The sequence below is a fragment of the Suillus plorans genome (assembly GCF_016647745.1).
Source record: "Suillus plorans strain S12 chromosome Unknown HD556scaffold_2, whole genome shotgun sequence".
NCBI classification, from domain to species: Eukaryota; Fungi; Basidiomycota; class Agaricomycetes; order Boletales; family Suillaceae; genus Suillus; species Suillus plorans.
This window is the reverse complement of record NW_024537386.1, coordinates 70,288-82,508: the sequence shown is the minus strand read 5'-3', so window position 1 is coordinate 82,508 and position 12,221 is coordinate 70,288. Positions and strand designations below refer to the sequence as shown.

General features: G+C 47.9%; 6 protein-coding genes across 6 annotated transcripts; 2 read left to right on the top strand and 4 right to left on the bottom strand.

The window, feature by feature from the left end:
- The first annotated feature begins 82 nt into the window (after nt 1-82).
- On the top strand, nt 83-1,841 carry HD556DRAFT_1321011 (uncharacterized protein). The gene is made up of 3 exons (XM_041301327.1): nt 83-1,207; nt 1,260-1,458; nt 1,518-1,841. The coding sequence occupies exons 1-3, from the start codon at nt 369-371 to the stop codon at nt 1,764-1,766; spliced, it is 1,287 nt and encodes a 428-aa protein (XP_041166763.1). The 5' UTR covers nt 83-368; the 3' UTR covers nt 1,767-1,841.
- Nucleotides 1,842-2,700: 859 nt separating this feature from the next.
- On the bottom strand, nt 2,701-5,155 carry HD556DRAFT_304954 (RNA polymerase I-specific transcription initiation factor RRN3). The gene is made up of 5 exons (XM_041310214.1): nt 4,847-5,155; nt 4,504-4,798; nt 4,165-4,448; nt 3,242-4,108; nt 2,701-3,188 (listed from the first exon to the last, which is right to left on the bottom strand). The coding sequence occupies exons 1-5, from the start codon at nt 5,105-5,107 to the stop codon at nt 2,739-2,741; spliced, it is 2,157 nt and encodes a 718-aa protein (XP_041166762.1). The 5' UTR covers nt 5,108-5,155; the 3' UTR covers nt 2,701-2,738.
- Nucleotides 5,156-5,257: 102 nt separating this feature from the next.
- On the top strand, nt 5,258-5,812 carry HD556DRAFT_1302804 (NDUFB9, NADH-ubiquinone oxidoreductase; the record flags this gene model as incomplete). The annotated part of the gene is made up of 5 exons (XM_041299543.1): nt 5,258-5,403; nt 5,471-5,559; nt 5,616-5,643; nt 5,697-5,712; nt 5,765-5,812. 5 exons carry the CDS (start codon nt 5,258-5,260, stop codon nt 5,810-5,812), a joined length of 327 nt encoding a protein of 108 aa, XP_041166761.1.
- Nucleotides 5,813-8,556: 2,744 nt separating this feature from the next.
- HD556DRAFT_1320998 (uncharacterized protein) lies at nt 8,557-10,188 on the bottom strand. The gene is made up of 4 exons (XM_041301326.1): nt 9,982-10,188; nt 9,886-9,924; nt 8,876-9,822; nt 8,557-8,825 (listed from the first exon to the last, which is right to left on the bottom strand). The coding sequence occupies exons 2-3, from the start codon at nt 9,922-9,924 to the stop codon at nt 9,049-9,051; spliced, it is 813 nt and encodes a 270-aa protein (XP_041166760.1). The 5' UTR covers nt 9,982-10,188; the 3' UTR covers nt 8,557-8,825; nt 8,876-9,048.
- A 234-nt stretch (nt 10,189-10,422) lies between these two features.
- On the bottom strand, nt 10,423-11,036 carry HD556DRAFT_1436260 (uncharacterized protein; the record flags this gene model as incomplete). Its single annotated transcript, XM_041305540.1, has 2 exons — nt 10,423-10,929; nt 10,989-11,036. The coding sequence occupies 2 exons, from the start codon at nt 11,034-11,036 to the stop codon at nt 10,423-10,425; spliced, it is 555 nt and encodes a 184-aa protein (XP_041166759.1).
- Nucleotides 10,996-12,217, bottom strand: HD556DRAFT_304750 (uncharacterized protein). The gene has a single exon (XM_041310213.1). The coding sequence runs from the start codon at nt 12,057-12,059 to the stop codon at nt 11,175-11,177; it is 885 nt and encodes a 294-aa protein (XP_041166758.1). The 5' UTR covers nt 12,060-12,217; the 3' UTR covers nt 10,996-11,174.
- Between the last annotated feature and the right edge of the window lie 4 nt (nt 12,218-12,221).

Genomic DNA, 12,221 nt, shown 5'->3' with positions numbered 1-12,221 from the left:
AAGTACAACCATTATACGCGATCGTCTGGACCACACACCTTAAGCCTGCAATCCTCCTCGTTGTTAGGGCGTGTGGAGTTACGCATCTGAAGAAGAAAGTGAATGGGCCCTGGAACACGGGTCTCAACGGTATACAATTACGTTACCGGATCTCAGCCTTCGGTTACTGGCAAATTAAAAAATTCGGTCACGATACTTGCGTTACTTACGCCAACCAATTGAACTCCTAGCAGTATACGGAACTACGACCAACAAGGATTACCCTCAACTTTCCGTTTCAGACTCTCCTAGCGGAAAGGTCCAGCGGTAGATTGTTACCATCTGCATTCGAAGCTGGGGTGATTAGCCTGTTGACCACAGGTCTTGACATGCTACGCGAACCCCTACCGGAGTCAATAACTACACACAATGGTGGATCTGCATCTGTTGTAGAGAGGTGCAGGCAACTGCTAGCGCCTGTTCTTCTTATGTCTGCCAAATCTCAAGACTCTTCGACAGCTCTCGACGTCACAGCGTGTGCAGCTATGCTCACCGATGATCGTTGCCGCGAGTTTCTACAGCAAGCTGGAGATATGAAACTTCAAATTGACGCCCTCAGTGCCTTGCACCCACCGAAGAACCCTCAAGTTGGCGCTGTTGATCCACACATCAACAAGGAGGACTTAAAACACGGCATGGAGAAACACGGTGAATCCACTCGGACTACGCGTGTTTGGCTAGATTCAGACGCGTTATCTATCGGGTCACGGAAGGATAGCGAAGCTACATTAGTAGATTTGCCAATTGACCACAAGGCTTTCTCACCCGTCCAGGATTCTAGACATCGCTCTGTCAAGGATATCACACTTCTAGTCAAACAGATCATGGAACATGACGAGGCTCCATCATCGCACGACCCAAACTCGGCAAATGTTCAAGCATCGGCACCTGCCTCTGTTCCACATCAGATGACTCCACCATCGTCAGTTCCTGTAGAAGACGTCGTGATGGCGATATCTTTAGCACATCACTCAGGACCGTCTCCCGCAGATCCTCAGAATATAGCAACATGCTCGTCTACCGACTCCTATCCTTCGTCGTCACTGAAAATTCCAACCCTATCTATGCCCGGAACCTGGTTCGGGCGCCAGGGTCTTACTCGACCAGGTATACTTACCATTGATTTTGCGGTCGGAGATCGCATTATTCCCGCAGCTTCGTCGAGCAGGTACGCAAGACTTTGCGATTCTAACTTAGCCTTTCCTCACGAGAAATCTTAGTTCCTCCAATGTTTCATTTACCGTGCAACTTTCTTGTTTCCGCAAGGATCCCCATGATGAGCTTCAGGAAGGTGACAGCCTGGATACCACCCTTGACAAAATCAGGAGTGTGGGAGAGGATTGGCCTGCTAAAGGCACCCTTGTGGTACAATTGAACGTTGAAAGCGCCAATGGGCGGTCCTGGCTTCCCTATGAATTGGTATGGTGTTATTCGTGGATGCTACCTTCAGAAAACAAATAACTTAACGTCTGCCACAGGAAAAGGGAGCACTGAATGTGACCCCGTTTATCACGCAAGGTAACAACACGATGCGTCTAATACACCTCAACGATCTATCCGACTTTACCTTCGTTCTGTACACCCTCTCGCCAGAGCTTCCAAAGAGAGCCGAGCCCTGGAGGGGACGATGCTGGGCATCCAAAATTACCCAGCGAGACTCGGAGATTCCGTTTGACACAACAAATATCATTCAGCACTATGCGAACGTACCAGTTATTGTATCATAATAGTCCACCTTTCGGTACCTTTAGACTGCGTTGTTCAGCTGTTGCATTATAAACCCGCACACGACATATGTGGTATATTGGTATCAAATACTGGTAATTTTCCCTAATAGACATGACAATAACATCTGAAGCGCTCGCTTGGTATTAAAAAGTGAGCACATCTACGTCACTGCGAAGCGTAATATAACGGACGCCTCGAGGCACGTTACGTTGACCTCGGCAACCGGAAGTGCCTGCCTTTCCCCACATGTTTCTTTCCTTCATCATCCTTGTACCTTTGGAAAACGTCCGCATTCCCCTTATCCACCTCTTTACGACCTCACGACCTCACTACGGCACATATATTCGCGCTAAGCCATCTCTACCATATCATGTCCGGTGGAGACGCAACTCATCATGATGCCACGCCAGAGCCTCCCGATGTTAATAGCACAGAAACTGAGCAACCGAAAGGCAGACAGCTCAAGAAGGACGAACGGGGGTATGCACAGGTGTACCTCGCTCGAGCACGGATTGAAGGAATTGAGAACTGGAGAGTGGCTGTGGATGCAGCGCTGCAGGCAGCCGAAGAAGAACGCGCACGGTTTGAGGAAACGAATAGGAAACGACGGAGAATCGAAGAAGATGCGTGGGGAACTCTTGAAGAGACGCAAAATATTAATAAGGAGATTGAGGAGGTTTTGGCGCAGGACGTCCCAGTTGAGGTATGAAACCAGTTATTGTCATCACCTCGTTCCTCCTGATAACCTCGTTTGTAGCATACTGACGCGGTGGGGGGTACAAAGCAGAAGCGCCGCAGTAGGCGACATGAGCTCTGGAAAGGCCTACGAAACATGTTCTTTAATATTATCTTCTAACCAAGTCCGTCGTCTGATTTCTTATCGTTGGTGTTCGTAATAGCATAATTTGGAGTTCTGGGAGGCATAGTGAGTGGTGGATGGGAACCTGTTGAATGAAGACGGCAGCCAGCAATTACGAGACGGAAATTGCCATTGCAACCGTCCTTGTCCGAGCTGGACTGATGCTCATTCCACCAAAGGACGCGCCCAACCCATCGTCGTCTGACTCTCCCCGTTTCGAGGCAGTGATCGGTATGCACGAGCCGCCTTGTCGTTCCCATTCATCGAATGTTGGGTCCTCCTCTATCAGATCATCTTCATCCTCTTCTTCTTCTTCATCGTCAATAGCCACCGCTGCCCACTCTCGATACACGCCTTGTATGTACTCGCCTGAGCGGGGCAGTTTGAAGGGATCGAAAGGGAAAAAAGTATGCAAGTCCTCCGGGCGAGTGCTACCGGGTGCCACACCGGCAAATACAGGGTACGGTGCTCGTTTGTTTGCTTCCAGAATGGAGAAGCAGTATGTGAAATCAGTTGCTTGTGCGATGCGAGCAAATTGATGTACGACATTCTGAGAGCAGACCTATTTTGCAGCAATTAGCCAAAGAATCTTTCCAAAAATGACGGCTAGCAAACCTTGAGAGGGTTGAGATCAGATGTGATAACTCTCTGTACGACTCCTAGCTCGCTTATCCATATCTTCCGTCCCACCTCTTGTTCGTCCGGTTCCTCCTGTAAGTCGCGCCAACGGAAGCAAAATACCAGAAATACAGACTGGACAATCGCATAAAAAACGCTGTGATTATTGCTAGCAGCATTGCCAGCCTCGACAGCATCTAAGTGCGCTCCGAGAAACGCGCATAGGACTTTAACAGCCCTCCGTGCGCCCTCACGATCAATAAACTGTGCACGCGAGACAAAGCTCCCGATATAACTGCTTGCTGCCGCACGTTCCACGCTACTCGCACTTGCGCTTCCGAAAAGGGCTTTGTCAACAAGTAGTCCCAGGAAAAGGTCTGAGAACTCGGGGTGAAGGGAAGCATACCAGAAAAGGAGAAATTGGGTATATCGGGACTTGAAAGTGCGGAGGATAGATCTATCGAAGATGGCTAGGAGAGTGTGAAATTGGATTGCGAGGAGGGTATGTGGCTCGTGCGATTGCGGGTCGCGATCGTGCGTAGTTGTTGGATGAATGGAGGGAGACGAAGGTACGACGGTAAGTATGGACGAATGTAGTTTGTTGAAGTGGTCAAATACAAGCTTGAGGATAGCATCAAGTTTCGAGACCATATCATGAACGTGTCTGGTGTCCATGGGGGTATCTTCAGCATCACTGTCTGACGATGCATCAGACGATAAATCACTCAGACTATCGTCAACATCCTCATCATCAGAAGAGTCACCCTCTTGCCCTATTATGGTATCAAACGGATCAAATTCAAAAAGTTCGCCATCTGTAGGTTCGGCGTCTTCAAGCTCTTCGAGCTCTACTTGAATCTCTACCTACGTGCAATTAAATCAATTAGGATCCAATCGCACAGAAAAAAGAGCGCACTCACATCAACCATCAAAGCACGATCCACTATAAGGCCTAGGACCCTCTCTGAAAGTTCACCACAATACTCGGTTATACGCAGCAGATTTCGTATGTAAGCTACATGTGCAGCTTGTGGCTGACGCTTGTGAGGGAAGTTTCGTACAAGGAGAGGGGCTAGAGATGATGGGAGGGTTGGTACAAGGTTTAAGAGATGTTCGAGAAGAGTATGTTGTCGATCATAGATCACACGTCGTGTTAAGGGGGTGGAGCCCTCTAAGTTTGAGGCGACAGCGAGAAGACCAGATTCTGCGAGTGACGCATTAAAACTGCTTGAATATCTTTCAAGATGGTAATAACTCACGATATGTGAAACCCATCGCGATTCTGTTCAGAACAAGTGATAGATATTCTGGGCGCGCACTTATGAGCATGCCGATAAATACGATATACGATTTAACGAAGACAGCATCCATAGTAGACCATGGTAGGCGGACAATTGCCTCTACCAGTGGCGCGTGACGCCTCTCGAGGCGAGAAAGGACATGTGAGAGTGCAGAAAGCCAGATACGAAGCTGCAGAGATGGCACGGTAGGCGCAAGCGTGGATTTGTTCGGACTAAACTGGTCAACAAGGTCATCAAAGTCTTTGCTATGCCCCTGCGCACGACGATCAGCACGCGATCAAGTGATATACCACATACTCACATTGAGCTTCTCGCGTATGGCCTTATTCACATATGCGAGAAACATGTCCTTTTTGAATTGTTCATCCTGCTTCACCCGCGAATTCGTCGCGATAGGGCGAGAGGTAAACAGTGGCGAGTCCGATGGCATGGATGATGAGTAGGCTTTAGTGTACTTGTCTAAGGTGACTTTTTGGGTTGGCTCGAATCGTACGGAGGGTGAAAATGGTCCAGTCTTTGGTGCTCTTTGATTGAACTGGGAGAGTCTTGAATGCGGGTCCATCGTGACCGTTTTATGACTGCTTCACGTCCGGTGTACAGCTTAAAAAACATTCCTGTAAAAACTTGATTATTATAAATGAATTATTTTAGGTTATCCTAAGAATTTGATGTTTATTCCAGTTAGGTCTCACTTCCCTCATCACCAACTACAATGTCTACCTCATTCTCGTCGGCTCACAGGCTCTATGTCAAGTCACTCTACCGCCGTATGTTGAAAAATGAACTGGACTGGGTTGTTCGCAGAGATATCTGGCGTGGTCGTGCAATGATGATTAGAGCTGAGTTCGAGAGAAACCGGTCAGTAGTAGACGTGAATGCGGTTGTCACTCTGGTCTAACTAGCAGATGGTGCTTGCATGTATCAGTGACGTGACTGAGCCGAGAGCCCTCGCCCAGATTCTTGAGAAGGCAGAGGCGAGTCTCGCAAGCAAGTTGCATCCCGACCCTTACATCCGTGAGTTTCCGCGTTTCCATCACATCACCTCCTCTAAAAAAGCTTATTTCACATAGCTCCTACCATGCCAGGAGGAACAAAGTGGTATGTGGTGAAATTTTTGTATTCGTCTTTTGTTGAGGCCAAAACTCATGCAGGGAACGCAATATACCTGTATGTTGCATCTTTCGCCTTTGTGCCATTGTCCTGACACATCCTTCTACAGCCTACTATTGCTCCTTTATACGATCACACAGCTGCCGTACATCATTAAGTACTGTATACCTGCTCCAGCACCCAATACACTCCGTTGTGTTGAACGCCAGTCATCTTACTGTGTCGGCCGTAATGTCGTTATCCGATCCATTTCTGAAAGTTCGGCCTTTTCAGTAATATCCAACGTACCATCAGCATGAGTGCACCAGTGATGCACAACAGATATGATGCTGGCATTGAATTAGTCGTCATTGCTGAACGACTTGGCTATACGTCAACTACTTGCAGCTCGGAATATATTAATAATTGGGCCACAAATGTAAGTTCCACCAGTAACGACAACCCATTGATCGTCCTTTGATACTGCCACATGCATCCGTGTCCAATTTTTTTTGGATTTGCATGCACATGCCATCCCAGAGTAATCCTGTCCTCAGATCCGCCGATCATTCCCTCGCCGTCCGGAAGTGGAGTATCGATCGAAAACGCTCCCCTTTCTTCAAGGGCCATTACCGGTGTTATAATCGTATTGGTTACTGCAGCGATGGACTTCACCAATATGGAATCCATCACTCGTTCTTACGAGCAAAACTCCCGAGCAGGCGAGACCTCTTGTGCTGTCAGCAAGCCGACCTCGATGGTGGCTTGTTAACTTTGTAATATCCAGCGTGGACGGACTGACGATTGGCCCCAGCAGACAAAGCCTTCTCGAGCGAGTTAGCTATCTTTCAAGGAAAGATTGAACGTGCCCAACCGCTTTTGTGCTTATTCTAGTCGTCGTCTCCGAACGCTCGAACCCGCTATGTCGTGATCTTTAAACTACCCGAAGTCGAAAAGCGGAAAATGGTGGCAGGAGATAGATGTTATCACAGGAATGGTCACTTCGCGCGAGATGTGATAGGCCAGACTTCATCATTTCATCGACAACTGAAGACCCCATCTCTAGATACCTACCAGAAACGAGTCACTGGCGAAAGGACAGTTCCAGTTTCTGCAAGGATCCCAAGGAAGAGAGCGAGATGTATACAAAATACTTCATAAATGAGTGAGCCCTAGCCGTTTTGACCTGGGAGAACGCTCCGGAACCTGATCTGTTAAGATAGAGGGATATCGTGGTGGAATAATGGAGCTTTGCAACGTGTAAAAAGATGATAGAGCAGAACTTTGCCGTCTGTTATACTGTGCAGAGACACCATAAATATGGAACCAGAATGTCAAGGACATGTCCTGGGTCCTGGATAGACGATGTAGAAATGGCCTGCGCCTGAATTTAGCTGTGCCACTCAACCTGTTGTGTAAGTGCATTTTGATTGGGCATGACGAACAAGATCATCCATTGATTGTTTTAAGAATACTACAGGCGTAGCAAGACGGTCGTAAGCCTTGTTATACTGCTAACTGCACCGTCTGCTCGAGAATTGGTCTGGTCTGAACAGACTGTCGGTGCACAGAAAATGGCCCGATAAACTCGTGCTTTTGAGAGAGTGGACTATACTCCCGGCACGGGTCAGATGCGAGCCATAACCTGTGGTATTGCATACAGATCATGCCACTCTTATAGGTGATTATCGTATGCTAGCTGGCGTCAGTCGGACGAGAGGATAGGGTAGCTGCGAGCCTCTGCCACGAATGAGGTGAGTATTCCGAGCTTGGCAGGTGCGCACCATGTGGCACCATGTGGCACCACTGGCAACTCGGGGGAGACCATCGTCAGATCAATGTGCTAGACTGGCGAAAGCTTGATGCCAATTCAATGCAGTTCTTCGAGCCAAGCCACTTCGATATGCTTTCAACAGTGCATTGAACATTAACGAACGCAGGGGTCAAGTGGTCCTGCATGTGTGATGAATAACCAAAGTCAGTGAAATCCATTTATCCGGTGGCGTATCTCATTTCAGTGGATCAGTCACACTGGACGCGCGACAGATCAGGGACACAAGGAACCCTTACTTTCTTCTAGACAAGGAAGGGAACTCGGTAAAGACGCGAACAACCTGAATGGAGTTTGGCTTGATGGAGGTTGAATAGGTTTACCCTGAAAGATGTTTCACGAATCATCTGATGGAACCACCATCTTCTTTCTTCTATCTGTCTGTCTGACACCGTCTGATTATGTCTGATTCTTAGATCAGTGATTGATAAGAAGCTATCGATTATCCGCAGGCTGCAGCTGATTTTTAAACATCCCGTCAGCGCCCACAGGATCATTCTTCCAATTTGAAAAAGAAAAAAGCTTGGTATTGTCAGCAGCGCTGGAGCGGGGGACCCCTAGGGAGGAGGTTAGGTCATGGAGGTTTTTTGGCGGTGTTTGGAGCGCAGGCAGGTAGAGTCCCGGCAGCAGTAGCAAGGCATCACTTCGTTGTAGAGTCCAGCGCACGCATTTAGCAGAGCCCACTCCAGCGCTACCATCAGCTCAGTAACTTGACCGCCCAACCGAAACAAACAACCAGTGAGTACCAGTGGTTCGGTGCACTCTGTCTCTTCTTTTTGATTGACAGTAATGATTGCTCACAGTGTGTACGATGTTTTACACGCCACATGCCTGTGGATGCCAGAAGGACTCAAAGTTTGTCCAATGCGAAGCACGCCAAGGTACAAACGTCCGTTGTTCCTCGTACGCTAGGGAACCGTTGAGCCAGGCAGGAAACTATTGCGAGAATCATCTCGTGAAAGACACTGCTCCTCTACAAATGCGTCAGTGCATGAAGGTACCTCAATCTTTTGACATCCTCTTCATGGCGTTACTAACGCGAAGGCTGCATGCAGAACAGCCAAAGCTAGCCAGTATAAGTGTAAGCTAAATGTTATCATTCCTACAATACGTGTGTTGTGAAGGTGAAGTCAAATAAAATTGTCTCGTCAGTGTTTCAGTATTACTATTGAGTATTTTCTGGTGAGATATTCGAGAGGACAGTTGCTGAGATATGACTTGTGCCAGCTTATCTTCCGACTTTGTTGCAGGTTCCGTAGCGTATGGCCAGCGCACGAGAGAAAACTCGTGTGGCACGTCACCTCCTATAGACGCGTTCGCGGTTTCGGTTTCGTTGTGTGACTCGTGTCTACACCTTTGACTATGTATTTCTTAGTCATTTGAATGCGAGCTCATCTGCAACGGACTCACATGCGCATACAGGCACTCCTGCTGTGGTGTCTGCGTTGTCATATCATGCAGGATCGCTTGCAAGGGATTTAGGCACAGCTGTAATTTTATCAACAGTGCTATATATCTTTCATCGGCGTTGGTTAACTTGACGAATGTTTTCCACTACACACTTGAAAAGCCGAAGAATACGTTCAGTAGGCTAAGTGTGTCAGAGCCACGCCACCTCGTCCTGTTGTCTCACTCAGCTGGGCAGGCAAAGTAGCGAGCTCCTCATCCTTCTGCTCAGCACTCCTGCACAGCATCGCATTCTCGAAGTCGATTAATGTGACAGTTCCGTCCGACGCCACGACGAAGTTGTGTTTGTTCGGATCCCCATGAATGATGTTTAGCTCATGCAGGCGCTGCAGCACATCGCGACATCCCTGCAAGTCTTCCGGACCAGCCGGTCGTCCGTGCAATTGTTCTATTAAGAACCCTATCACCCTGTCCCCTTCGACGATGTGCCCAAGGAATTCTGGGCCCACGCCACACCCTTTGATCGCTCGATACGCCGCAGTTTCTCTTTCCATCCGCGGGATCTCAAAATCAAACCTGGTAATCTTGGCCACCACCGGCCTCGAAGCGTACTGGACCACCCGAACACGTGGGGTCATGATTTGAACGAGGGGTAGTGAAAGGGCATCCACTCTGTTGAAATGCCACTGCTCGCGCACTTCTGGTAGTGTGGTGTTCGTGGGCTGCGCAGTGGGATTGCCATTAGAGTCTCGCGCCACTCGCGCCTCAACCCAATTACCTGGCGGCAGATGTGGGAGGAGGGGGAGGAGGTCCATAGGAAAGGGCAAAAAATCACTAGGGAATGTTCCCGGTTCGATGGTGATGTATTTCACTTGACTGCCTACGCGCAAGCGGTACAGGCTTTCCTCAACATTGGGATGTAAAGTGTCCACATCCATCGAAAAAACTTCCTGTGCCATTGTGTTTGTAAGTCCAATTATGCGCATGAAGGAGATTAAAATTTTCGTTATTACCATGTCAAGGGTGGAAGTCACCAGGTCCGCGTGGGTCATCTACATCGACCATGTTACTGCCTATAATGTTGTTGAAAGACCAGATAGTGTACTCACAGTAGTATGTACAATGATTAGGAGGAGAAAGGCCTGTCTTCCCCTGTCGTCTATGATCTAGGACTCGAGAATATGATTGTGAAAACTTGTCGCCGATTCTCAGCCGTTGAGGCTTGAGATTGCGAAAGAGAAGAAAAGCAAACTATAATAGAAGTCCAAATTAACACATAATATTATTCAAATCGTCCAGTTAGATCAGTTTATCCGGTGGCGGGCCAAGGTGGCGCAGGGTCTCAGTTTGGTAGACAATCACAGCGCTAGCTGTACCACAGGTCCAACGAATGTATCGTTCTGTGTCATGTTGACTGTACATAAAATACAAGAGTGAATTGGTTCTGTCGCAGAAAACAAATGAATTGGTACAAATGGGTAGGGTATCACAGCCAGTCATGGATCGATAGCGGGATATTCATAAGTTAACAAAACTGCAAGGATCTCAGCTCAAAAGCTCTCGAGATGAATATGCACACGCACTGGAATTTCTACCCACCATCCCGGTGGGCGCTTAAGCTTCATCTCCAGGGAATGCACTTGACTTTGCGTTGGGCAGGTAGCCTCGCGTTCCGTATCCATCCACAATACTAACAACAGCACCTCTCCCGACGTCACACACTCCAATGGGATATCCTTCGAATCTCCAACCACCTTTCCACCTGCCAAAGTGCAAAGGCGAAGACCAAGATATACCTCGAGAAATGTGAGGGAATTCATGGCGATGTAGGCGTTGTTGTCTGGTAAAGTTTTGTCTGGCCAAACCTGGTGGAAAGCAATGGTCCCCATGTTCCAAAGTTCCTTCCTGACAATAGGAAAGCCAAACAGCCAACGATTGCCGCATGGAGCCCGGGGAGGCTTTACGAGAACGTACTGAGATACGTCCGAGCTGTATTTAGAGGGCACCCATTGCACAGCGGTAGAGATTTCCGTTTCTTGTGAGTCAGACTCTGAGATCTTTGAACAAAATGAGTAGCAGTACGCGTACAACAGATGAAATTTAACGAGGTACTCACCTGAAGTCTTCTAAGGCTTCGCTCGAGTTGGCTTGCAGTAGAGGGCATTTTCAAGAAGTGTTATACTATCTATCTCTTTCTAGACAAGCTGATGTTTTGCCTTGATCGACGGCGGACGCAAGTGAAACTGACAAGTGGTCCGACAAGTATACGAAGATGTTCTTTGAGGCAGTCATAAGTTATCCTTTAATGAAATACCAGAGACTGAACCGACGAAAACAAATCATCACATGGCGCTATGAATACAAATAGTCTTACAGTCCATCCGTGTTCGTCCGCAATATCGATATATTGTCCAGGTTTCATGTTGAGCGTATGTATCACAGATGACGTGCAAGAGTTATAAGTTCTACCGCAAAAAACGAATGAGGTTGGTACAAGTGGGGTAGGTAATATAGTCAGCCATGGAATGATGGCGCACTGTTCATCAAAGATGCTAAAAAAATAAAGAGGGTCAGCTGAGCGGCTCTCGAAATGAGTATGCATACGCACTGGGACTTCCACCCACCATCTCGGTGAGCGCTTAAGCTTCGCTTCCACAAAATGCACTTGACTTAGCGTTGGACATGATGCCTCGGGTTCTGTATCCCTCCACAATATTAACAACAGCACCTCTCCCAACGATACGCACTCCGATGGGATATTATTTAAGCCTTCATCCACCTTTCCGAACGCCATAGTACAAACGCGAAGACCGAGATATGCCCTAAGGAGGGTGAGGGAATTCATGACGATGAAGAAATGGTCGTCTGGTAAAGTTTTGTCTGGCCAAATTTTCTTGAAAGCAAAGGTCCCCATGTCCCAAAGTTCGCTCTTGATAAGAGGAAAACCAAACAGCTGACGGTTGCCGCACGCAGCCCGGGGAGGCCTTACGAGAACGCACTGAGATGCGTCTGAGCTGTAGTATTTAGAGGGCACCCATTGCACCGCGGTAGACGTTTCTTGTGAGTCAGACTCTGAGATCTTTGGACAAAATGAGCAGCAGTACGCGTCAAATTGATTGTAGATTAAGAAGTCACTCACCTGAAGTTTTCTTAGACTTCGTTCCAGTTGGCTTGCAGTAGAGGTCATTTTCGTCGAAGAGGTAAATGAACAAACTTAGCCACTATAATATGTAGTACTTTGGCATACACGATGTGGACAATATCCGTAAAGTGGTGTGAGACACATAGTGTTTGATTTCATGCGAAGTTCGCTCAGAATACTGTCGAGATACGCACCTAGGTTCGTCAC